At 38.7% G+C, this 24,830-nt stretch overlaps 1 protein-coding gene across 3 annotated transcripts; it reads right to left on the reverse strand.

Annotated features, from left to right (window-relative positions):
• Window positions 1–23: 23 nt before the first annotated feature.
• On the reverse strand, window positions 24–22,838 carry erbb3b (erb-b2 receptor tyrosine kinase 3b). Of its 3 annotated transcripts, XM_028453178.1 has the most exons (29): window positions 22,579–22,838; window positions 17,986–18,140; window positions 17,719–17,905; window positions 14,953–15,078; window positions 14,801–14,863; window positions 14,568–14,686; window positions 12,881–13,022; window positions 12,484–12,597; window positions 12,275–12,392; window positions 12,122–12,195; window positions 11,133–11,223; window positions 10,781–10,983; window positions 10,546–10,678; window positions 10,363–10,456; window positions 7,749–7,906; window positions 7,587–7,643; window positions 5,735–5,876; window positions 5,538–5,657; window positions 5,373–5,471; window positions 4,015–4,200; window positions 3,766–3,921; window positions 3,606–3,681; window positions 3,384–3,530; window positions 3,194–3,291; window positions 2,945–3,121; window positions 2,784–2,855; window positions 1,220–1,511; window positions 617–1,128; window positions 24–541 (listed from the first exon to the last, which is right to left on the reverse strand). In XM_028453178.1, exons 1-29 carry the CDS (start codon window positions 22,658–22,660, stop codon window positions 236–238), a joined length of 4,299 nt encoding a protein of 1,432 aa, XP_028308979.1. In that variant the 5' UTR covers window positions 22,661–22,838; the 3' UTR covers window positions 24–235. The 3 variants fall into 3 exon arrangements, with proteins under 3 accessions (XP_028308979.1, XP_028308978.1, XP_028308980.1); XM_028453177.1 differs by having other exon boundaries at window positions 24–1,128; XM_028453179.1 differs by lacking the exons at window positions 24–541; window positions 617–1,128 and having other exon boundaries at window positions 1,345–1,511; window positions 2,710–2,855.
• Between the last annotated feature and the right edge of the window lie 1,992 nt (window positions 22,839–24,830).

The following is a 24,830-nucleotide window of genomic DNA, read 5'->3' on the forward strand; positions in this document are numbered from 1 at the left end:
AATGCATTTTTGTTTATGGCTCTTCTTTATTTACATAATAAAATCGTAATGTAAAGTTTAGGGTAATTCATTTAACATTTCATTCAACATTTTTCGAATAAAAAAAAAATGTCAGAAATTCCAATTCAAATAACTGTAAGATTAAAAACAAACAAACAAAAACAAACAGAGAAACAGCAGGAAACAGCAGTGTGAGTGTGTGTGTGTGTGTGTTTCTATATCCCTGTCTACATAATCAGGTGTGCACAGCATCTGGTGTGAGGAATAGCCTGCTGTGCCAGTAGTCTGGGTTGTCAAACGATGTGGTGCTGCTGGGTTCTCCCATGGCAGAGCCCACCTTGATGTATTCCTCGATGCCTATGCACTGCACTACACCCATTTCCTCAGAAACAGCTTTCTCTTTCACTGGGTGGTCCTGATACGCTGCATGATCCCACCCATTGGGCACCACCTCAAATCCAGTCATTTCCTCGTGCACCTCCAGCTTTTCGCCTCCAGCTGTCAGCACATCTGGCCTGGGCACTGCTGTGTTGCACAGATCCTGTTGAGGAATGGCTTGCTTATTTGAGGTGTGGTGCTTCTGATTTTCGTTCTTTTCCTGGGGCTCATTATTTACCTTTCTAATTCTTTGGTTGTTTTTCTCTCTCTCTGCTGCTGCTGCTTCGTTTTCAGGTGTTAGTTCACCTTGTGTCTCTCCTGCTGTTTCAGGAACCTCCGTGGAGTCAGAGCGCCTAATATCCATGTATTCATACCTGCAGGTTTCCTGGACAACAACGATTACTTTGTCGTCCACAGCTTTTCTCTCACCCGTAAAGTCCAACGTGACCTGAGATTCATCTCCTGTGGATACATCACAAGCCTTGAGTGCTGCTTTATTTTCCACACATGGTATTTGTGTCAAAGTGTCTACATTGGCTCCGTCTGGCACTACAAAGCCTGGAGAGGGTAAAGGGCACATTTCATAGCAAATGGCCATCAAAGGGTCATCTCCCTGCAACGAAGCACTGCTGCTTGAGAGAGGAGGGGCTCCACACTCTGAGCTCATGGTCTCATATTCCTGTGGGGAATTTTTCACCATCAGGAACAAACCTTTCTTAAGTCTAGAGCTGGAACGAGAGATTCTGGAAGCTGTGATGAGAAAATTGGAGAAAGCAGTATTTAAAAGAATGTAACAAAACCAAATAATAGAAACATTTTACACAATGTGGGGCTCCTTTACCACTTTCCGATGTATCAGGTGACCCAGGCAGGACGTAGCCATAATGGTCAACCTCCTCCTCCTCCTCTGCCGTCCACACTTTATAAGTCGAAGGGCTGGATGCAGTGGAAAGCTTTCTTTGTCGGTTGAGTGGCACACGTTGGTTATTTCTCTCTGAGCCACAGCGGGCTCTGTGAAGGCTGCTGCTTCGTGAACCATTCTCATGAAGTTCACCCTCCCGCCCTCTCACTCTGAACTCTGACCTCTCTGGCAGAGTCCGCACGGAACTCAGACGAGACCTGTGAAACCATAGCTAGGAGAGAAGCAGGGTAAGGAAAGTTAACTAAAAAGTCATTTTTTTCACCCATTAAATATAAAAAAAGTCAAATTGAACTTTACTTGAACTCAAAAATTTAAGTATTGAATATGTTTGTCTTAAATTTTAAACTTGACTTGTTTCTGCTTTAGTTTTTGAAATTCTGGAGTGCAAATTTTAAAAAATGATCAATTTTGTACCACACATCTTTATACTTCACAAATCTGAAATATCTTTAAAGCTCTGTTATGTACCTAACTTTAATTCTATTGTTCTTCATTTTAAATCCTTGACTTTTGAAAGAGAAAACTTTGAAACAACACGACAATATGATAATCTGTAATTATTTTTAAACATCAATCAGCCTTCTATATAATATTATATTTCTTTTATATATTTGTGTTAATCTTATCCATCTTTTATTTAATTGCCACTTCATAAAATACAAATATAATTTATTTTTAAGTCGGATGCCTTTCAAATCATCAAACAATTTGGAGTTCCGTGAATGGAATACTTCCTTGACTATAGTAATTACCCTGTCACAGTTTGTCAACCTCAACTAAAGAGATTATTATTGCTTAGGCATCTTCTAAATGAGTGGTTTGCCAACTTTTTTTGGCTCAAGTACCCCCTTTCTCTATATATTTCTCTACAATAGAGAATAATGATGGAATAAATGAGTGATAACACATTTTTAAAAATCCTAATGCAAATAAGTGGAATGAAACAGTTTTCTGTGCCTCCTGAATAGATTTATTTCTGTAGTTTTTGTTTTATAATTTCCTGGACCAGGACTGACCCTTGTATTTTTAGTTCATCATCATTATTATTATTATTATTATTATTATTATAATTTTTAACTAAAAATAAACATTATAAATCACAATTTTTTTATGTTTTTGGTTGTTAAATTTTCACTTTCTCCTTCTCAAGTACCCCCTGTATTGCCATCGCATACCACTAGGGGCACATGTACCCCAATTAGAGAAACCCTGTTCTAAATCACCTCTCACTCCTACCCGTAAAAAGTTTACATATGTTAGTCTTTCAGGTGAGCCTTCTTTGCAATTTTGGTAAAGTATTCGCTTGAGTGGAAAATAACCATCAAAGTTCAAAAGCCGAACAGGCCAAGTTGGTTCTGATATGATGAAGACCCAAGGTTTCACAGCTGCTCTTTGTTATATTTTATTACTTTTTTTTGTGTGTGAACAACAGCTCTTTCTGTCCCTTTCTTTGAATTTTGGGTGTAGTGGTTGCGTATGACACCTGACGGATGCTGTCTGCAGGGCTTGGTATCATCGGCAGGTATCCTAATTGTCCAGTCTGCGATGCGCCACTCTACAAATTCGAAAAAGAAACTCATAATGTTATGATTCGTCCACCAAAGTATAAAAGGTCCTAAGGTTAGATTCGACCGTGTTATTTACTCTGTACGAGTTGATCCGTGATCGAGATAGGCTCCAAGATGGAGAGTGTTGAAGTGGAGGTGTGGTCAAACCATCATCCAATCCATCCTCAACCTGGTCATCCAAATCTTCATCCAGAAGTCCTCGTTCGGATTCTCGCCGATGGATTTCTCCTGGAGTAGCTTCCCCTCCTTCCAGCTACAGAATTATATTAAAGATTCAATTTCAAAGTTTGTTCATTGACCATTGATAGTATGATAATGTTCTCACCGGGATTACTAGATATCTTGGTGGATCCCTTGCCATGCGAGTGAAATCACTAGCTAGCTCTTTAAAGGTTGGCCTGATATTCTCATCAATCATCCAACCTACAACAAAGAAACAGAGAACACTTTGTAGATGAGCGTTTTTTATTGATTACGAGTGAGAGCTTGGTTGTGAGATTGATTTTCTGACTGACATTTAACCATGACCATGTAGACGTCTATAGTGCAGATCTGCGGCTGCGACAAGCGCTCGCCCTTCTCCAGCAGACTTGGTACTTCCTGAGGCGCTACTGATGCATACGGCTCCGCCCCAAATGACATCATCTCCCACACGGTCACTCCTGTCCACAAAGAGGAAGGCACGTCATACAGATGCTTTACTATAACTAAATATTACAATATTTTAAACAGCTTACCGTAACTCCAGACGTCACTTTGATGACTATATCTTCGAAACAAAATGCTTTCCAGTGCCATCCACTTTATGGGTGTCTGGGATGGAAAGAAGCAACTCACTGGCCCTGCTTTTCTTTAGTGTATGTTAATGACAAGTCAAAATATATGTGCCATACCAACCTTTGTTTCAGTGTAGACATACTTCTTATCATCGGGGTAAAGGAGGTCTGCTACACCATAGTCCGAGATCTGAACCTGGTAGTCATTTTTCAGCAAGACGTTTCTTGCAGCGAGATTCCGGTGGACCATGCAGTGTTCCTCCAGATAATACATTCCCTGGAGCACAAACATGCATTCATATTTTACACTATGGAATATTTCACTTCATTGATGTTTTAACAATGCTTTAATTCTACAGATTGTACTCACTTTAGCAATCTGAACACACCAGTTGAGCAGGCGCTGGGGATCCAGGCTGTTTTTATGCTGCTTTATGTGCTCCAGTAAGGATCCCTGCGAGCTCAGCTGGGTCACTAGTTGTAAACTGGGGCCTGGACAGATACCCAGTAGCCTAACAATGTAGGGGTGGTCCAGGCCGCCAATGGACAGCATGTGCTGCACAGCAAAACACATCAAAGTTTCAAAGTTGGAAAAATGATTCTTCTTAAAGGAGCATAGGGCAGGATCTAGAAAGCAGACTCTATTGACACCACGGTGTTTAGTGTAACTGCAGCCATCAGCCAAGCAAGAGCGGGAGCACGCATCAACTGTTTGTTTATTACTGGAGCACAGCTGATACTATGGATATAGGATGTATACCGGACGGAACGCTGACGGGACCCAACGGCACCGGACGGGTCGAGTTTGGACAGATTTTTAGAACTGGTGTTTGGGTTCGGTCACATAATGTTGTTTGCGGGCAGCGTTCTTTATTTCCTGCTGCAGCAGCCATAGCTGCTGTAGCCCTGAAGATCACAGCTTTATCTTTCACGGTGCAGGGAGAATGGAGCAGAGGACAATTATAAAGGAATACACTATTAAAACACTCCTTTTTCTGCACAATAACATGGATTATCCTTGTTTGATACGTGGATTATGTAAATAGACTCGATGGGTGTCTTGTGTGCACTGCACCCCTGTTTGTGTTTGACGTTTGCTTGTTACCCGTGTGCTGATATGATGTTGACCTTAACAGTAGCTTGTTAATAAAATTGGTGCTTACCACTAAAACAAAAAAATGAGGTTTTAACTGTTGGGTTGGACTCGGACGACAAAATGCGGCCTGATTCACTCTCCAACTGTGACACAGTTATTTATTTACTCGCAGTTCATGTGACTGTTGACTGCAAGTCCTGTGCACATGCCTCTGCATGCATCAGTGGAACCAAACAGTAGTTTAGTCCATTGTGATTGTCTTTTTTCAGTCTCCAAGCTGTCTTTTTCTCCTTTTTCTTTCCATTAGCGGGCAGCCTCTCCAAGCCGCTGAGAACACGCACCAGCGTCATTTGACGTCACCATCAGCGTCACTTGACGCCACGTCCGCAGGGAACTATACTGCTGTTCGTACCCGTAACAGCAGTACAAAATGTATCACACAATCTTTTCAAGGCAATAGGTAGAAAAATGTGTGGACTCATTCTCTTTGGTTTAAAACGCTTCATCAGCCATTAGCATTTAAAAACATGTTTATTTTTTCTCAAATCCTGCCCTATGCTCCTTTAAGTTGTTCATTGTTAAACACTATTCTAAACTGTGATAAAGTTTGCTGAAGTGTGTAAGAGACTCACATCTGTGATCTCGGTGAAGATCTGCCGCCCTGAGCTATCCTGGATGGTTTTAATAGCCACAGGAATCTTCACTGTCTCTCCCTCTGGTGTCCAAAATCCCTGAAAAACAAACCAAATGTACAGGTGTCATAATTTAGCTCATACTGGCTGTAAAAATTGTCTCACCTTATGCACTGTGCCAAAAACTCCTGAGCCAAGGCTTTTGATTCTTTTTAGCTCTGATGGTCTAAGAATCCGGGGGTGAGCTTTTGTGCTTTTCTCTCCTGGACCCAGAGGCTCAAAGCTCTGCCAAAAAAGAGTAGGCCTTACAGATTGGAATAAAAATGAAACCAAAGATATGCCCAAAAAATATATATTCTCACCTCTCCGCTCTCCAGGTACCTTCTCATGGCTCTTTTATGACGTATGGCGAGGCCTCTGTGATACAGCACGCCAAGGAAAAACATCGCCAGGCAAAAGATCAAGGCAGCAGGGACACCCAGAGCAATACCTGTGATCTGACCACTGAGGACAACAGGAGTGAGAATAAAATGAAGAGATTTATAATAATGGAATCCACAGATAGCAGCAGAATGAGAAAATCATATTTTTACAAATGTATCAACAACAATTGTCTAATGCAGTGGTTCTCAAACTTTTTTGGCTTAAGTACCCCCTTTCTCTTACTTCTGAATCCAAGTACCCCCTTTGTTTGACTATAACATTTTGCTTACAAAACTATTTAAAAACCTTTATAGAGTATAATAATAGAATGAACGAGTGATAACACATTTTAAAGAATCTAATTTTGTAAATAAGTGGAAAGAAACAGTATTCAGTGCAGTGGTTCCAACCTTTTTTGGATCGTGACCCCATTTTGAAGAATTTCAAACGACCCCGACAACATTTTTTTTCCTAGAATTAGTTTCTGATCATATTTGAGCTCAGATCTTTTTTTTTTTAACAACTGCATTTTAGTTGAACTAGATTTATATTTCACAAAGTGAAAGTATAGAAACACAATTGTTTAAGATTGTGTGTTGTTTTCATTTAAAAAAGAATAATAACTAATGAGGGTGTGCCAAAATATCGATACGACGATATATCGCAAGGTTTCGTCTAGCGGTACGAACGTTATTTTATTTTTTCTCCCCTTATTACACAAGGTAAGTATAGGGCCCTATAAAATCCACGTTAACAGAATCGTGGATGGAATCAAATGGACAGAATCGGCATGAAATGCATCACCGTGAGGCAAGGAAGGTTTTTTTTATTGGGACGTGTTTTTGGGGAGCGCTCATTAGGTGCACCGCCCTCTCTCTCCCATCTTGGCTGCATTAAACACCACCTAAACCACCTGAAACCCCGTCTAAACTGCCAAAAAAAACTACGCAAATCGTCACTGACTTCTAAGTACAGAACTGACCAGTGCCTGCTTAACTTTGCTGTGCCTGTGAAGCTCTATCCATTTTTCTTCAAGCGCTGAGGCATTCTGAGCAGCTTCACCTGCTCCGAGTGTCATCAGAGCAGGTGAGCTACAGAAGATCCGTGAGAAAAGTTGCGTGTTGTTGTGGACGAGACAATGCTTTGTAATTCCTGTGAAATGGACTCAGTGCAGTCAATAAATTCTGAATTTCTTCAGTGACACAGATATCGTAATGTATCGTGGATGAATTTTTCCGCGATATTTCCCTGCATCGTGATAATATCATATCGTTATCATGGCCAAAAATATCACAATATATCATACCGCAAGGTACCTGGCGTTACCTTGCCCTAATAACAAAAAAATTTCTAAAACCTTTTTTAATTTTTCAGACATTTCAGGCATTTCAAGGTTGAAAAACCCTGATTTAGTGGCTCCTGATCAGATTTATTTCTATAGTTTGTATCATTTCCAGTCATCCCACGCTTGGCGTGGGACCAAGACTGGCACTTTATTTGTTAATTTTCGCTCTCTCTCAAGTGCTCCCTGTAGTGCTATTGCTTACCCCTAGGGGTACACGTACCCCCATTTGAGAAACACCGGTCTAATACATGCATGAAATGAGTAACAATGTCATAAACAGCATGGTCTAGAAATGCTACACAATATCTTATAGTGCACTTCAAACTTTTACTTGAGTACATAAATTCTGCTAAACATTGGTTTTACGAACATGATTCAAGAAGCTCATAGAGTGAAAGGACAGACTGACTGAAAGAGATACTGACTTAAATGAGGGAATTGTTTACCTGCTAACTGTAAGCCTAGCAGCCCCTAAACAATCCTTCAATCCTGGGCCAGAGCACCTAAAAAAGAACCAAAAAAACAGACTGTGTCAACTAAAGAATATCCATTGATTAAGAGGTCAAACACACCAACCCAAATTTCTACAGATATCAGATGAGTCTCACCCCTGGGAGCAGTTCTGATGACACGGTTCACAGTGGCCCTCCTTGTTGGGATATTTAAAGATCAGACCCTTCTGTCCATCATTGACTCCAGTGGGACACAAAGACATGCAGTAAGGGCCATCTTGAAGGCTGGCACAAGCTACACATTCATCTGCGCCCTAGCAGGAGAGAAAGGAATATGAACATTTATAGGTACAACAGAGGTGAGACAAAATGAGCTTCATTTACCTTCAAAGCATAAGCTGGATGCAACAACAGCATCCAAAAGTACAATACATAAATATTTCTTAAACTATAATCGCTGACCCAAAGTGATTTAAGGGATGACTTTTCTAAATTCTTCTTCTTAGTGACTGACTGTTAAAGGTATTCTTCCAATTTCTGTTTTGGTCTTGAGCCAAAAATGATTTGAGAAGTTTTACAAGATTAAGGTTCAACCATTATGTTTAAACTTGTTTCTAAAAGGGAAGGCGTTTAAATTGTCAGCTTTTCTAATTGGAAGGAAAAAGATTTCAGAGGAAACTTGGCCCAATGTGAAAAGTAATTGGCCTTAACAACTGCAATAGAGCTATTGTGATCAATGGTCACAGCAAAAGAAGAAATGTTGGCCTGCTCCTCTTTGCGGAATTGCCAGTGTATATTGTATAATGTACTGTAAGACTACCCTTTAGTGGTGAGCAAATTCATTAGATGGACAGTCGCCCCACTCTAGTATAGACTTAAGTGAATTTCATTAATTGATTTACATCTGTGACTGACTGTTGCTCCCTCTGATAACTGATGAAAATGAATAAGATAGATGTTCTTCTACATTGACTGTGACAGCAACACGCAATATTCAAAGTGTACAGCGGATCAAGATGCTATAGCGGTACACTTGTGGATAGCCCAGTTACTAGCATGGCCATGGATAGCAGCACAAATATGAAATTCAGCCAAACACTGCAGAGTTCTGTGCAACTACTCAGCTTCACCCTTCTCATTAAAGTTGTAGCGAGTCGTATTTCACAGATTCATGGTGATGAATGTGTTGTATTACTGGTAAATGTTGTCAACAAATGTTTGGTAGATAAAATAAATTAAAAGATTGGTTTCTCAGTGAAAATGCCAGTAGGCTAAATAATTGAAAGAAGTAGAAGAAGAAGTTTTTTTTTTTTATTACATATTATTCTTCAACAGGATTGGTAAAATTCAGGGACAAATTTAACTGTAGGGCTACACTGTATATGACATTACATTATTGTGTTTTCTTAATAACCCATCATACTGCTCACACTGCTTCACACCATTTACACTGATGTCCACCCCATACATTGTGCGACCAGTTTAAGATGAAACCTCGTCTGTAGTGGTAGCATTTCAGAGCATGGAGGAGACGCAAGATGTTTAATATTAACCTAACCACGAGGAACGACTGTATCATAGTGTATCATGTTTTTCCGGCAGTCTGTGCCTTCTCCTCACCCTCCGAGGGCTCTCTTTCCTGTTTCAGGTGTCTTGATGCTGGAGCTTGCGGTTCCTGATCAATGGTTAGCGGCTCAACTAGTCTGGAACATTAAAATGGACAATGTTTTTATCCTATTCCGTTTGCTCTTCTGTTCACTAACCCCAACCAGTCGAAGCGGATGGCTGCCACCTCTGAACCTGGTTCTGCTGGAGATTTCTTCCTGTAAAAAAGAGTTTTTTCTTCCCACTGTTGCTAAACGATTGTTCAAGTGGATCTTGTTGGGTTCTTTCTTTCTTACTATGGACTCTATATTTTGCCAAGCATTTTGAGATGACTTTGTTGTAATTTGCGCTATATCAATAAAGTTGAATTTAATCGAATTAAGTGTGAAGGAGTAGGCTTTAGTTTAAGTGTCTAAAGGGGTACGGGACTGTGAAATGTTTGGGAACCACTACTCTATTACCTTTGGGCAATGCATCCATCATCAATATTACCTCCTCCAATGAGGTACTTGACAGATTTTGACAAAATTTTAACCAAAGATAGACCTTATGCCATGGAAGATTCCTTTGAATTTTGGAGGGGATTTGGATAAATATACGAATTCTGGATCAGTTTGAAAAATAAAAACATATCTCTCATCATTAATATTTAACAATTGGGATAGTAATATCTTACAAGACTTTAAAGTTCGAATGATCATGGCACCATGATCAGGATCACTGATCCAGATAACTGTGAATATCTGGCAAAGAGGAGATTTGGTGTCTGGCAGATTTTTGCGCTCTCTCAGTGCTCTTATTTTTTGCAGTGATGGCATAATGGTTAAAGAAGCAGGATTGTAATCGGAGGGTCACCAGTTCTAATCCAACCTGGGTCATCATCACTGTGGGTCGTTGAGAAAGTCCCTCAACCCTAACTGCTTGTGTTGAAAGTTGCTTCGGAAAAAAGCAACTGCTCAATGAAATTGTAAATTCTCTGCAAGAGGACTGTTCATAATTTTTTGATTTACCATTCTTATTGCGAAATACAAGTATAGATATAAAATGTCCACTTACATAAGTAGAACTTATGCTAAGTTTGTGTGAAAAGGGGCATCAAAAACTGTGCTAAAAAACAGTTCAAACAGATCTCCATGTTTCTTAGTATCTAAAAGTGAACTATTACCGGTCCGGTACAGGTGGCTTCTCGACTCTGAACTTTACACTGTGGATGACAGGCGATGCACTCAGCACCGGGACCGGAGAACTCTCTTGGAGTGCTGCAGACACAACAATCAGAAGAAACATTGTCATTAGTTCAAAAGTACATTCCCAATGTGCACAACATAGATATATTAAAGTTGCTGACCCTGTGTAAAAGCTGCAGCTGCCCACACAGGTACCGCCCCGACTGTAGTTCCTACAGGAGAGACACTGGCTGGGCCCCGGGCCCCAGCAGCCTGAGTCTGAGCACAACGGGTCACACACATGACCTTCTGCAACTGCACGAAGAAAACAAAATACAACAAAAACACACATAAAAAACACTTTAGATACTAGAAAATGATGGGTAAGAAAGTCAGATAGTGGTCCAGCTGCCTCACCACACTCTGCCAATGGCCTGTTGTTGTTGAGGTTGTTGACGCGAACTCTGCGACCTCTGAACAGCTGCGCCCAGTTCACAGTGTGGTAGTAACAGAGGTTGGCATTCTGACTGATATACACGCTGCCGTCACTGATTTCCCCGAGAGAGCGCAGACCGAGCGAGGTCAGGGTGGGGATGCGCATCACCATCAGAGAAAAACGCCTGACGATGGAGAAAGTCAGAGAGAAGAGATGAAAAAAGGGAAGTTTTCACCCAAACATCTTCCTAATGTACACACACACACACACACGTACATACAAAAACACTATAATCATTGCTTATCTGCCCTATAATGCATATCAGAAGTGTACTTGTTAAGGGATCTCCCTTGAATAGTGGTAAGACTTGAAAACACAGACAGATCGATCAGCTCTTCAGGCCAGGACTGGATGTTAAGATGATCTGAAAACATATGAAATCAAATGACAAATTATATTATATTGCATTACATTAATGATAAAACAAAACAATTCAACAAAGCTCTTGATGTGTACCAGAAGTTATAGGTCTGTGGCCAGCACCAGAAAACAAATCAGACACCCCTCCCCATGCTAGAACAAAACACAACTTTATTTAAAAAAAAAAATACAATATATGAGAAGTGAGAAAATGACTCTTGTGGTCCCTGCAGTTGGTGGTAAAGGTGGTTTTGAGCACATTTTTGTGATATACATCTTGGTGATGATTTTTGCGATTTATTGAAAACACGCAATTATCAAATAAATATATTTCACATTTTTTTAATGTCATATTTGAGTATTTTAACATTAGGAGGTAATGTTAGTTGGGGGACTAAATTCATGTAATAATTGTTGCTTTATTATTTTAGGAGCTTGGGGAATGGGCTGGGATGATTTTAAGATCTTAAATACTGTAGTACTCTGCCGTGTATATTGACGATGTTATGGACAATGTTGCTCAAAATTCTTCCCAAAGTCAAAATATTTTTTGCTCTTAACCTGTCGCTTTTTGTCATTTGACGGCCATAATAGATTTCGAAGCCACCCAAAATGTTTTGTTGAAGATGTGTCTCATCATTGTTGACATTTTTATAGCAAATGTGATGTAAAAAATGTAAATTTATTTGATAATTATGTGTTAACAGTTTTACCACTTCTACATTTAGTGGGTGAATCTAATCCAAACATTTGATGCGATCTCTTTCACCAAAGACTGGTTCAGTGATTTCAAACACGCTATTTCAGATAAAAAAAAAAAAAAAGTTAAGATTTGGCTCTTCTTTGGGTTGGAGCATATACCATCACACCACCAATGAATTATTTAATTCCACATAACAAACCGGTTATTTCCCTGACGGTGCGGAACACCTCCAACTTTTGGGCGTCCAGAGGAGGAATATTTTTAAATGGATCTCTGTGAAGGAAAAACAGATGACAAATAAGTGTGCTACAATGGTATTTGATATTTCTTGACTTAAAAAAAAGTCCATTACCCAAGAATCCCTGTGACCAAGAAGTGAAGGCTACCCTGGATCTTTGTGCAGTTGATGAAACTGTCAATATTGCTGGAGTCCACGGTCTGCCTGTGTTCAGCACCAGTGCCTTCACACACTGCAGGGAGGACAAGAACAAGGTTAAGCTCTCTGAAGGCTAACAATGTTCTTCCTACAGTATATGAGCGGAGGAGTGTAATGAAATCCACCTTTAGGGCAGAGTCCACTGCAGGGCTCACACTGCCTCTGGCCTTCCCTCTCCACCTCCATCTTCCCTGGAGGACAAGCACTCACACAGGAGCTGCCATCCACTACAAAATGAGCTAAAAAGATAAAAAAAAAATAAAAACAGTTTGACGGCAAAAAATCACATCCTAAAAAGGCTGATGATCAAATCTTTACTCAGGTTTATTCCGATAATGTAAACTGTAATTTATGTATTTTAAAAAACACAATTACAATTGTTATCTGATTAAAGATGACAATGGTTAAATAAATAAATAAAATTATTAAATAATAATAATAATAATAATAATAATAATAATAATAATAATAATAATAATAATAATAATAATAATAATAATAATAATAATAATAATAACTCACTGGGACACTGAGAGACACAGATGGAGCCATACTGGTATTTGGCATTGGGGTTGGTCTCCATCTGAAACGTCTGCTTGTTATAGATGAGAGTTTTTGGACACTGAGGCACACACGCTCCGGAGTCGTTGAAATGACGACATGCCTTTGTAGGTGCACACACACCCGCACAAACAGACAGTTACACACAGACTGTCAGTACGTAAAAGCCTAAATTTTGTCTAAGGGTTCAGTGAGTTAATAAATCACATGTGAAACCTAACTCAATCTTAAAATTGTACAAGTCAGAATTGAATAGATAGAAGTCACATTCTCCCACTGTCTGAAAACCAACGTACCATTTGTTTAACCCTCTTATTATCCTCAAATATTGCTAACACATTTTACTTTTGGGGTCAATCTGACCCCAGGGATATTTGCCTCTAGAAAATAATTTAAATTTTTGTGTCAGGCACTTTGTTTATTTGTTAAATACAGAAAAAAAACTCTTGATAATGAAAGCTTGCCCTGTTCTCTAGCACTACCATCAGGCCATTATAATTCATTTATCTTGAATAGTTTTCATCCAAATTTTCTAAAATTTAGTGACAACATTAATGACCCCACGATTATGAACCAAATAAAATATTTTTTATCCAAATATTTTCTAACTAGGGGTGCACATTCATGACTCTCACAGAATGAACCATATTGATTCATGTAGGTGACCACTCCCCCCCTTCCTTTCCTTTTCCTTTTTTGTAACATATTTGGGTTTATTCACTATAAACATATGTATCAACTCAAAAGTAACAACTAAGGCCACTCATGGGTCACATGCAGACAGACAAGTTTTACACAGGTAAAACAGCTTGGGGTCAAATTGACCCCAGAGGAACACCAATGCATGCAATTTGAATTCAGCGCCTTGAAAAAATACCATCATAATAATTTTATGCTTGATCAGTTGGACCCATCAAATTAGGAAAAGTCATGAAATGTGAAGCCAAAAAGAAGCTAAACTTTTTTTTTTTTTTTTTAATGATAAACATTGAACGGGGTCAAATTGACCCCAAGGATATTAGCAGCAGCTGGAGGAGCAGCTGTCACCGCCGCCATCCTCTCCCCGCCCCCGGAGGCTTGGCACTTGGCCCTCCACGACGCGTCAGTGGCGCTCCCCCCCACTCGTCGGCCCCTTTTGCCAGGGTTCGGCGCGGCACCCGGGATCGGAGCGGACGGGGGATGGGCGACCTGGCGTGTGCGGGGCGGTGTCCGACGCCGAGCGTAAGGCGGGTCGGCGGAGGGGGCTGGGTCTCGGCGGCATCTTTTTAGCCTACTCAGAAGCAGTTTTAAACTTTTTGCTTGCCTCGGCCATGACCAGGAGTCGAACAGGCAAGAAGTATGAGTATCTCCGAGCCTGTGGTCATGTGACTGCCCTAAAGTGATACGTTCTCCAGGTATTCTCCAGGTCACATGACCTGACAAAAAACGGTCCGTCTCTCCAAATTTACATAGTCGGTATTTGAAAAGGGGAAGCCCCGCTCGGAGCAATACTGTCAAGCACTGTATATTGGCCTGAGGAATCATTTAAAATAACTCATATGGGTCATCTGTTTAGGTCACAAAGTCCGCAGTGTGCCTTTAAATAAAGCATTTTCCTCAAACGCACTTAGAAAATTCCTTCAGGTAAATTAAAGACTGAGGTACGTACAAAACAGTCCATATCCAGGGGGCCTCTGCAGCCGGCTGCACACTCTATGTGACAGCAGCCTCTGGGACTGGTTCCAAAACAGCGACCATTACACTGTGGAGCGCACACCGTCTTTGTCACTATGAGAAACAACAGGAGAAAGATGAAGGTGAGTGTGTGAACAGCTTTGGTGTGTCTATAAAAGGAAACATTCAACAAAAAGAAGAAAATAGGAAGCGAGAGTTAATACTCACAGATCTGACACTGCTTCTCTTTTGGCCCCCAGCAATACTCCCCACATGATTTGTGACAAGAGCCTGTCATGGAAGACGAAGGACAGAGAGACATTAGAGGAGAGAGAGATTGTGCAGAGATGGTTTGAAACATGGGAAGATCTCATTGTGACCTTGTTCTCCGTTATACTGGATGTCAATAGGAGCACTATTATCCTGGAGGATGTCTTGCCAGTAGATCCAGGGCCCGTAGCTCAAATATTTGTTGTTGATGATCTGAACTCCTCCCTTTAGAATTTCTATGAAAGAAATGCTGAGGAGTCACGCAAGCTTGAAGGAAAACTAATGAGTCAGATTTGTTTCAAGTTACCATTACGAGTGAAAGAAAGACAGACCTCAACCCACTCTGAGAAACATTTAGGAGGTGACAAAAAGAGATGCTACAGGATGTCAAGATAATCGATAAACCAGAATGATTAACAGACAGTGATGACACCAAAATAACAGTGTTGATGATTTGATGCTTTTCTGTTTCTACACTTTCCAATCATATAGTAATTGTTGGAGCAACAGTGCAGTGCTAAACACCTTGGCCCTCATTTATCAACCGTTTGTACGTTCAGATCTGAGTGTGCTTTCGACCAAATTTACACAATCTTCGGTATTTATCAATTCTGACGTGATCGTACGCTAGGATCAGATTTCACGTCAGGTATGACCTCGTGTATGCAAACCTGAGTGTGTGTGTCATTTAAGCATAACATGACACACATTAAAGCTGGGGTATGTAAGTTTTTTTTTTGTTTTATCTGGTCAAAAATCCTTAATCATCTTATTATATTGTATTGCATATTGCAATTCAAAGTGTTCTTAGTGGACAGTGAATCTCTGCTCCTTCTCCTGGCTATGAAAATGAGCTTTAGAAATACAGGAGCGTGACGTAGGACTTCAGCCAATCAAAGATCTTTCCACCAACAGGGCGATCCCATGGGTTGTTTTAAGGGTTACTATTGGCTGCTCGAGCTGCTCGTCAAAAGTCAATGTGCGTTCTCGCTCTGAGAATAAGGATAGTCCCATGGCTCTATATTCCAGATGAAGTCTCTAATGAGGTTTTTGGCACAGCGGTTACATGGCAAAGGAAGACTGAGCAGAAGAAGCAACAGAATAAAGACACAAACGTGTTCAGGAGGAGCGCTGTCCGTGGAGTCGCTGTGTGCAACGATCAGCAAGCAATCAGCTTTCAGTCAGCACAGTCCGCCCCGAGTCAGAGAGAGAGAGTGAGAACAGACTGAATAAATAGCTTATTATTAATGAACAGACCCAATTCATCTGCAGTGTGAACGGAGTGTGTCTGCTCTGATCAGCATGAGATCGACTGCTGCTCGGCTGCTTGTGTTTGAGGAGCAGCTGTGACTCTGAGCCTCTTACTGTCCTTACAGTAGCGGGTGATACGTGCGTTCATGTCTCTAAAACATCAGGAAACCCTCCAATTGCTCAAGATAAAGTTCCTACATTTGTTACTAGTCCACGGAGAAAACAGTCGCAAAGAGTTCCACAGTGTGCGCGTGCACGCAGAGTTTCGTTCAGGAGTGGAGGGGGGAATGTGGAGCGCCTCATGATTCTACAAACCCCAGCTTTAAGGACAGATAAAAACAGATCATTAAAACAAATTAAAATGAAGTTAAAAAAAAGCCCACGTTATTACTGATACCTGCACTTTTTTGGTTTTCCTTCAATAAATGCACTGCTTTTAGGCTGTGGGTGAGTACATTTTCATTTAAACCCTCATTAGGCATTTTTTAAGTTAGTTATTAAGAATTTCATTCAAACCTCAGCCCAAGTCTGTTCCAATGCTGAAACGCGGTTTGCTGCCTCCGTTATTCTCTTGAGCTTCTTAAATTCCAGTTTTCACACAACCAAAAAGCACATCTTTGTTTTTCTTCTCCTCAGCTGTGAGGGTGCTGATTGTAATCTCGGAAACATTTATTTACTTACCAATGTTTGTTTGACCTCAGTGGGAGGGGCCTCCAAACTTGGAATATTTGAGGGCGTAACATATAAATGACGATCAAATTCAGCCGCCGCATTTATCAACACCTGATCATTTGTACGCTGGGGTTGGTCAGATACAAATGTGTCATAACTTCCATGTTGGTCCTGTCATACGACACAAAGTGCACTTAGATTTGCACCCGTTTTCACGCAAGGTTGATAAATGAGGGCCCTTATGTTTACAGGAGTTTTCTATTAAGATACGAGCATTATTGAGTCAGAGTTTGAGTGTAGTTGAGTAGACGAAATCTGGTATCAGAAAATAAGAGACAAATTGAAAATGTTCAGCAGAAATATGAATATAATTGTCCTTCCACATTCCGTGATAGTCCTTATTTTGGCTCTACTTATCATCCCCCCCCCATTGTCAGCATTCTATGTTTCAGGTTAACAACACAATACTCTTCTCACAACAAATACGAATGTTTTTTTGCGTGCAGAAAATAAATTAAAACATTTATGATAACGCATAATTGTGAAGGTCACCAGCCTGCCCTAAGGAAGGGGGAGCAAAACTTTATTAGGGAAGAAGATGTAAAAAGAGAGGGCAGTGTTGCGTCTGAGAGTGAAGGGAAATAAAAGAAAGAAAAGGGGTTAGATGGAACAAGACAACTGATTCAGTTAGATGAAACAGATGTCATTAAACTGTTTCAATTAGAAGAAAACAAACCTTTCATTTTCATGACAGATTTGTTGGCAGTGGAGTAACTTAGTTCTTGCACTTTAAATCATCAAATTAGGTCCAGACCAATAGACATCAAAGAAGCTCACAATGTGCTACAATGAAGTTGGGGATTTTCTCCAAATACACCTTTTATTACATCTTCCTGTGCTCTAAAAGATTAAATGACTGCACATGGTCATAATTCCTATACTGTTGCATTAACCTGTCAGATTGGTGAGTCCCAGCTCCCGCAGCCCATTAGAGCCATCCTTGGGGTAGTTAAAGAGAACTGAGAGGGCAAAACGTCTCTCATACAGACTGTTGCCTCTGATGACCCGCAGTCGACCTAAAGGAATCTCCTGAAAGTGGTTCATGCCGATGAGGACGTATCCAGTCACCTCACGGATTGTCTGAAGGATAGATGATGACAACCATGAGCATGTGAGAAAGCAGATCTTTATTTGGACTCTTTTAAAAAATAAATGTTCACCTTGAGATAGGAAAAGTCCCAGTTACTCTCAATTTGAGTGATCTCTAGGTTTCCCATGACGATCTCACAGCCATCATAGCGGTCTTTGATCAGGTTGTACTGGTTCTCCTGAGAGCCAGTGGAGCTCAGACCATTGTGTGTACCAGCACACACCTCTGACAGAGGGAAAGATTGACAATGTTTAGCTCTGAAAAACAATATATCTCACACTGATGCATGATTAGGACTATATTTCATGCATGGATATCAATCCATGATCCCATCATTTATTAAACATATTTTTTCCTTGGCAGGTTAAGACACTTTAGAAATAAACAGTCAGTTGACTTTGTAATTCTAAAAAGTAGATGATGACATCATGATTTCTCTTAACAATCAGCTAATTTCTGTGAGAATTAATCCACACATCGGTAAACTGTTGCAGTTTGCATGTTCTTCCAAATGAGTTATCGAGTACTATGGTTAGAGCTGAGTAAAATAATCGATTTAATTGATCTTGAATTCATTTCATTGAAATTTTACAAAATCAATTTACAGGCGCTAAAATCGACCACAACAAAGTCAACTACTGCACATGTGCAACGTGAGAGTGTGTTCAGTGCAAACATGGCAGATGAAGCTCCGTTGGGTGAGATGCTCCAACTCAGGTCAGAAGTTTGGAACCATCTTATCCATGTAAAATTAGAAAGGTCGGTAACACTTTAGTTTAGGCAACACCTTTTAACCATTAGTTAGTTGCTTCATTGCATGCAAATTAGTAACATATTGACTCTTAATTAGTCATTATTTAGTACTTATTAATGCCTTATTCTGCATGGCCTTATTATACAACCAGTAAGCCATTAACTAAGAGTTTTCCCTCAATAACCTCAGAATTATTACTTATTAGTAGTAAGTAAGGAAGTTGTTGTATATGAATTATGATCTCAAAATGCTAGGGTTAGGGTTAGGGCTAACGTATCAATCGTTCATTCATTTTTCATTATGTAACAAAATCATGAAAAACAAAAAAAAAACACTCATTATTTGATATTTGTTTCCAAAACCAAAATGAAAAAACGGAAAACGCCTTGTTTTTCAAATTCAAGCTCTTTTGCTTCGGTACAGAAAACGAAAAACGGAAAACAAACACCTTTATTCGTTTTCTCCATTACCGATTTGCCAAGGTACGTGACCCGGAAGTGAAGCGTTACACATTCCGAGTTATCTTTAGCTTTGCAACACTTAGGAGTCTCTAAATCCTCTGAAATGTAAGTGAGGAGGTTCTGTGCCCAACACCAGCTAAAGCGAAAAGGACACAATTCGGATGCACAGTTGGAAACAGCGATCTTGTAATGCCGAACTTCCGTTAGCATAGCCGTTAATGTCGGATGAGAGTACACTTCCGGGTCACGTACTTTGGCAAATAGGTAATGGAGGAAATGAATAAAGGTGTTCGTTTTCCATTTTTCGTTTTCTGTACCGAAGCAAAAGAGCTTGAATTAGAAAAACAAGGCGTTTTCCATTTTTTCATTTTGGTTTTGGAAACAAATATCAAATAATGAGTGTTTTTTTTTTTGTTTTTCATGTTTTTGTTACATAATGAAAAACGAATGAACGAATGATACACGGATTAGCCAATATGTTACTAATGCTAACAAGCAACTAATTAATGGTTAATAGGTGTTCCCTAAACTAAAGTGATAACAAAAGATGAACACTGAATGAAACTCGAATCGTGATTAATCGATCCAAGACCTTATTAATCGAAATCGAATCGATTCAGGAATCTGTCCATGATACCCAGCTCTAGTTATGGTGTGCTTCTAAGGCCCCAAAACATGAAAGCCTATGCTTAAGTTTCTAAATGAACCACACACACAAAAAAGATGTTTGCAGTGTGTGTATGTGAGTGTATTAGTATATCATTTTTAAAGGTAAGCCCCATTAATATAAGCATATGGATTACAAATACTTACGTTACTGAAATTGAGTTGCTTTTATGGGTACTTGTACTTTTTTTGAGTGTATTTCTAAATCAGTAATTTTACTTGTATGTTTTAAAAGAAGTAAAGTAATGTGTTACATTTCTACACCTAATCGTTACTGAGTATTACTTTTTTATATTGTTTTTTTTTATTTATTTCTGTTTCATGGTCTCATATTGAACATAATCCATATGTTCTTAGTCATGCCATTTCTGAGCAGTGCCATTTTTGCAATTTAATTATCAATTACGTGTTTACAATTACAATTGACCCAAACCCTGGTTTCAACTTTATATATTATCTCTCTGTAATTGCAGGTAAAACTATGTGTTTATGCCATTAACTAAGTCGTAAACACACTGTAATGGTTACATGACAGCAGGAATATATAAGGATGGTGTAAAAAGAGACAATAAGGTAAAGATTAGAAGTTATTATTATGGCTTGTGTTGTGTCTTTTAGTGAGTCTTCCTGGTGTGTTAGCACAGTGGTTCTCTAACGTTTTTGGCTCAAGTACCCCCCTTTATCATACTTTAGAATGCAAGTACCCCCTTATGTCCGACTACAACATTTTTCTCAGAATTCTGTGAAAAAACAACTGTAGATCATAAAGATTGAATGAATGAGTGATAACACAGTTTAAAGAATCTCATTGAGTAAATAAGTAAATAAACAGAATTTAGTGCCTCCTGAATAGATTTATTTCTATTGCTTTTGTCATTTACAGTCATCTCCCTCCTGGTGTGGGATCAAGACTGACCTTTGTATTTTCCGTTCATAATCAAGATCATTTCTATATATTTTGTGTTTTTGGTGTCATTTTTTTTTTTGTACTTTGTTGTTGTTTTTCTGTTTTTTTTAAATTATTCAGCATATTTTTATTTTGTTTTGTGTGTTTTTGTTGTCGTTTTTGTGTGTTGTTGGTATTATTATTGAAAGTATACTATCTCATTGTGTGTGTTTTTGGTGTCGTTTTGTATGTTTCTCTGTTATTTTTGTCTATTTTGTAGTGATCTTGTGTATTTTTGTGTTGTTTTTGGTGTTTTTTTTTGTTGTTTGTCTGTTCTTTTTATTATTCAGTATATTTTTCTCCTATTTTGTTGTTTTTTGCTGATAATATTCAGTGTGATGATAACTTTTAAAAATAAACATAAAACCCCACATTTTTAATGCTTTCATTTGCTAATTTTCCACTCTCTCAAATTCTCCCTGTAGTGCCATTGGGTACGTTTAGGGGTACACGTACCCCCATTTGAGAAACCATGTATTAGCAGACATGAAGACATGAGAGTTTGATGTGAATCATCGTGAACCAGGCAGCCTGTGACTGTACAGGCCTGAGGAAAATAGGAAGGGTTCAGGGAGCTGTCTTCAGACAATGCCCCTCTTTGTGGTTACGTTATAAATGTGGACAGTGTGTCTCACACTGTGAAGAGTGATGCAGAGACAGATAGTGCTTCTGTGTATGTGTGTGTGTGTGTGTGTGTGTCTGTAGTGTGACCATCTCTGAGATCATACCAGAACACAATGAGCCATGTGTGAGGACTTTCTGGCAGTGAGACGGAAATCTATGATGATGGAAGAGGACGTACATAATTTCTTAATGACCACTATCACTACTTTAGTGGCTCTGTCCTTTAACGCAGACACGCAGCTATAAACAACAGGCGTCCTACATCAGCAACTGTCGCTTGTAAATCTGCGTCTATTTTAGTTTCACTTTGTATGGTGCCTGATAATATGTTTATTTGTGTGAAAGCTGCAGAGGATATTAAGTGTTCAGTGTGCATGCAGATACCACTACACAAATACATTATTTATAATAAAGCCCTTTTTTTATTGTCCATGACAGTGATTCTCAACTGGTGGGTTGGGACCCAAAAGTGGGTCGCAGACATGAACTGGCTGGGTCACGGACAGCTGGTCAAAAATAAATTAATACTTAATATCTCTCATGTTGGACTTGTCTTTTATTTTGAAAGAAACTTTTATTTTGACAGGCATGCTGTGAAATACATGTTATACAGGAAAAAAAGAGATTTATGGTTTTAAAAAGATTACATATGTGTTTTCAACAGCTAATTGAGAAAAAATTAATTTGTGGTTAAATTCTATAAAAAAAAAACTGGGTCACAATTTAATGACCGTGGTAAAGTGTGGGTCCCAGGGTGAGACAGTTGAGAACTCCTGGTCTATAACACAAGAAACCTATATCCCCATCATGTAAACAGGACAGTTTAAGGCTATAAGTAGATTCTACATGTGATTCATTAATGAATTACAATAAAATAAATTTAAATGTGACAAATATTAGTAACAATTTTTACATAAATTGTCATATATGCACAGATGCATGCAGTGTTTTAAGTAAAGCTTAAAAACTTCATAGCAGCAGCTTTTGTACCCTGTAGCTTCGAATTACTGCAATGCAACTTTTAATTCTTATATGCAAAGGTTTATCATGTGGTGATCTGAAAAAGCTCAAGATTAGTTTTTGCACTATGACCAAAGCAGAAACAATGTGGGGGATTCATGTTAAATCTTCAACTGACTCTTTTCAATATAACATGCAATATGCAGAGTGACTGCAGCAAAAACTCTTAGTTTAAATTGAAAAGTTCTCTACCTTCATGCGTTTGGGAGATGGTTGTTTGTAGTTTGCAGATCCAAGTCAGTAACAGCAGTACGACTTGCCTCAGGTCCATCATGTCAGTCCTGCTCACCCAGATGTTGGCACATCACATTCACATTAGGTTTGTTGTACAAGTCGAAGCCAGAAGTCAGAATAAAAATAACGAGATTAACAAAAGTATAAATCCAAATGTATCGTCTACAAAGGCAAGATACCAACTAAAAGTCTGAGCATGTTGGAGCTCATTGTGATGACGGGATTCCTTCCTAGAGAGCGACACGTGATTGGCCAGTAGCCTGATTGACTAGCCAATCAGAGGTTGATCCGTCATTTTGAGTTTCCTCCCTTGAATTGCGTCCAAAAAATGGACTAAAGCACATTTTGCATGTTAAATGGTCAAAACATTACATGTAAAAATAATTAACATGTATAATGATCTAAGAACAAACCAAATAAGTAGTATTTATCAGCTGAAGCAGAAGCTTTAGAACAGCCTGGACATCACGTTTGTCACATTGTGAGCTGTTGTTTATGTGCTCTGAGTTCCTGCAGCCATGCAGCCGGTTCCCCTTAAAGAGCAGTATTGTCCCCCCGCTGCAGCTTAATCGCTTCTTTGATGCACATGGCACAGCTTGTCACAAGGAGCACATTGTCAGATGGCCCAGTGACTTTTGAACCCATCCCAAGTGCGTAGTTAATGTGAAAACAAGCCCCCGGAGAAGGAAAGTTTCAATCAAATGAAGCTGAAAGTGAAAATGGACAAAAAGTTGATGAGAATGATGTCCCCAAAGAACAACAACTCACAAGAGAAAATAAGCGCTTAAAATAATGGAAAAAAAAAAAAAAAAACAAACAAAAAAAAAAACCTCACATTAAAATAAAAAAAACCTCACTCACTTATTCTTTTAAATTTAAAACTTTTAAATGTAAAAAAAAATCTATCACTTTTAAATAATGGGGAAAAACCTCACTTTAAAGTATTGTAATAAAAAACTAACTTTAAAAATGAAACATTACTGTAATAAAACGCACTTTAAAATAATGAGAAAAAAAGACTCACTTTAAAATAATAATTAAAAAAATCAATTACTATAAAATAATGAAAAAAGAAAAACACATTTTAAAATGATGAATAACATCATTTTAAAACAATAAAAAAAACTCACTTTAAAAGAATGAACAAAATAATTTTAAGATAATAAAAAAACACTTTAAAATAATGAATAAAATAATCTTAAGATAATAAAGAAAAAAAATCACTTTAAAATAATGAATAAAATCATTTTAAAATAAAGAAAAAAAATCACTTTAAAATAATGAAAGATTTTAAAACTAACGTTAAATAATAAATAAAATCCTTTTAAGATAATAAAGGGAAAAGTTTAAATAGTTAAAAAACAAAACAAAAAAAAAAAACTCAGTTTAAAATGTAAGTCCTCTCATGCATCATGGTAAGAAGGGATTTCAAGTATTTCAGATTGTTGAGGCTTCCCTGTCCAGCAGGAGGAGACAAAGTATGACTATCTGTATTACCTACACAGCAGCTGTGGGGCCTTTTTGTAGTGAACAGTCAGTGTTGAGGGTGCCCCAGTCCGGTCCTAGAGAGCCCCAGTCCTGCGTATTTCAGGTACCCTGGTCCACCATGCTTGATTGTATAGGCTTGTTATCAGGCTTCCTGTAGACGTGCATGATGGCACAATCAATTCATTCCATTTCTGAAATGTATTTACTTTTTTAACAAGAGCCATACTCTGCAACCTTTATTCTCAAAGGAGCCATTTTGCTTCATCTCACCTGGATTAAAGGCCTTCTGAAGCCAAGAAAAATACCATCTCAATGATGACATAGTGAAATTCTATACAGTTAAAATGATTGAATAATATTCTGGAAATATTTTTTGAGTTGATGCATTTGAAGGGCTACAAAAAATAACTTGAATTTGATAAGATCAAAACATGCTAATTGCTAATTTTCATACCACATATCAAGCATGCACATTTATCCGACGCGTTGGAAGTTATATTAATCTGTCCCCCACACAATTCAAATCTATATTTTCTTCCAGAATAGTATTTTAGTTGATTTAGTTATCTTATCAGGGATTTAAAACAAGGTTAACCACAGGTGCAAAGAGAGTGGATGGTCTGTAGATGTTGCAGGAGGTGAAGTAGAAAGGTGGCATAGTTATTCATTTCAATTCAGCTTTATTTATATAGCGCTAGCAATTTGCACAATGTGATTTATTT

Source organism: Gouania willdenowi, chromosome 7 (genome assembly GCF_900634775.1).
Source record: "Gouania willdenowi chromosome 7, fGouWil2.1, whole genome shotgun sequence".
Classification (NCBI taxonomy): domain Eukaryota; kingdom Metazoa; phylum Chordata; class Actinopteri; order Blenniiformes; family Gobiesocidae; genus Gouania; species Gouania willdenowi.

Coding starts and splice junctions, on each gene's coding strand:
- erbb3b (XM_028453177.1), bottom strand. CDS start 22,660: ATGATGGACCTGAGGCAAGTCGTACTGCTGTTACTGACTTGGATCTGC. Junction 14,864..14,952: donor CCAGTATAACGGAGAACAAG/GTCACAATGAGA, acceptor CTTCCATGACAG/GCTCTTGTCACAAATCATGT. Junction 3,292..3,383: donor CTACATGGTCATGGTTAAAT/GTCAGTCAGAAA, acceptor TCTTTGTTGTAG/GTTGGATGATTGATGAGAAT.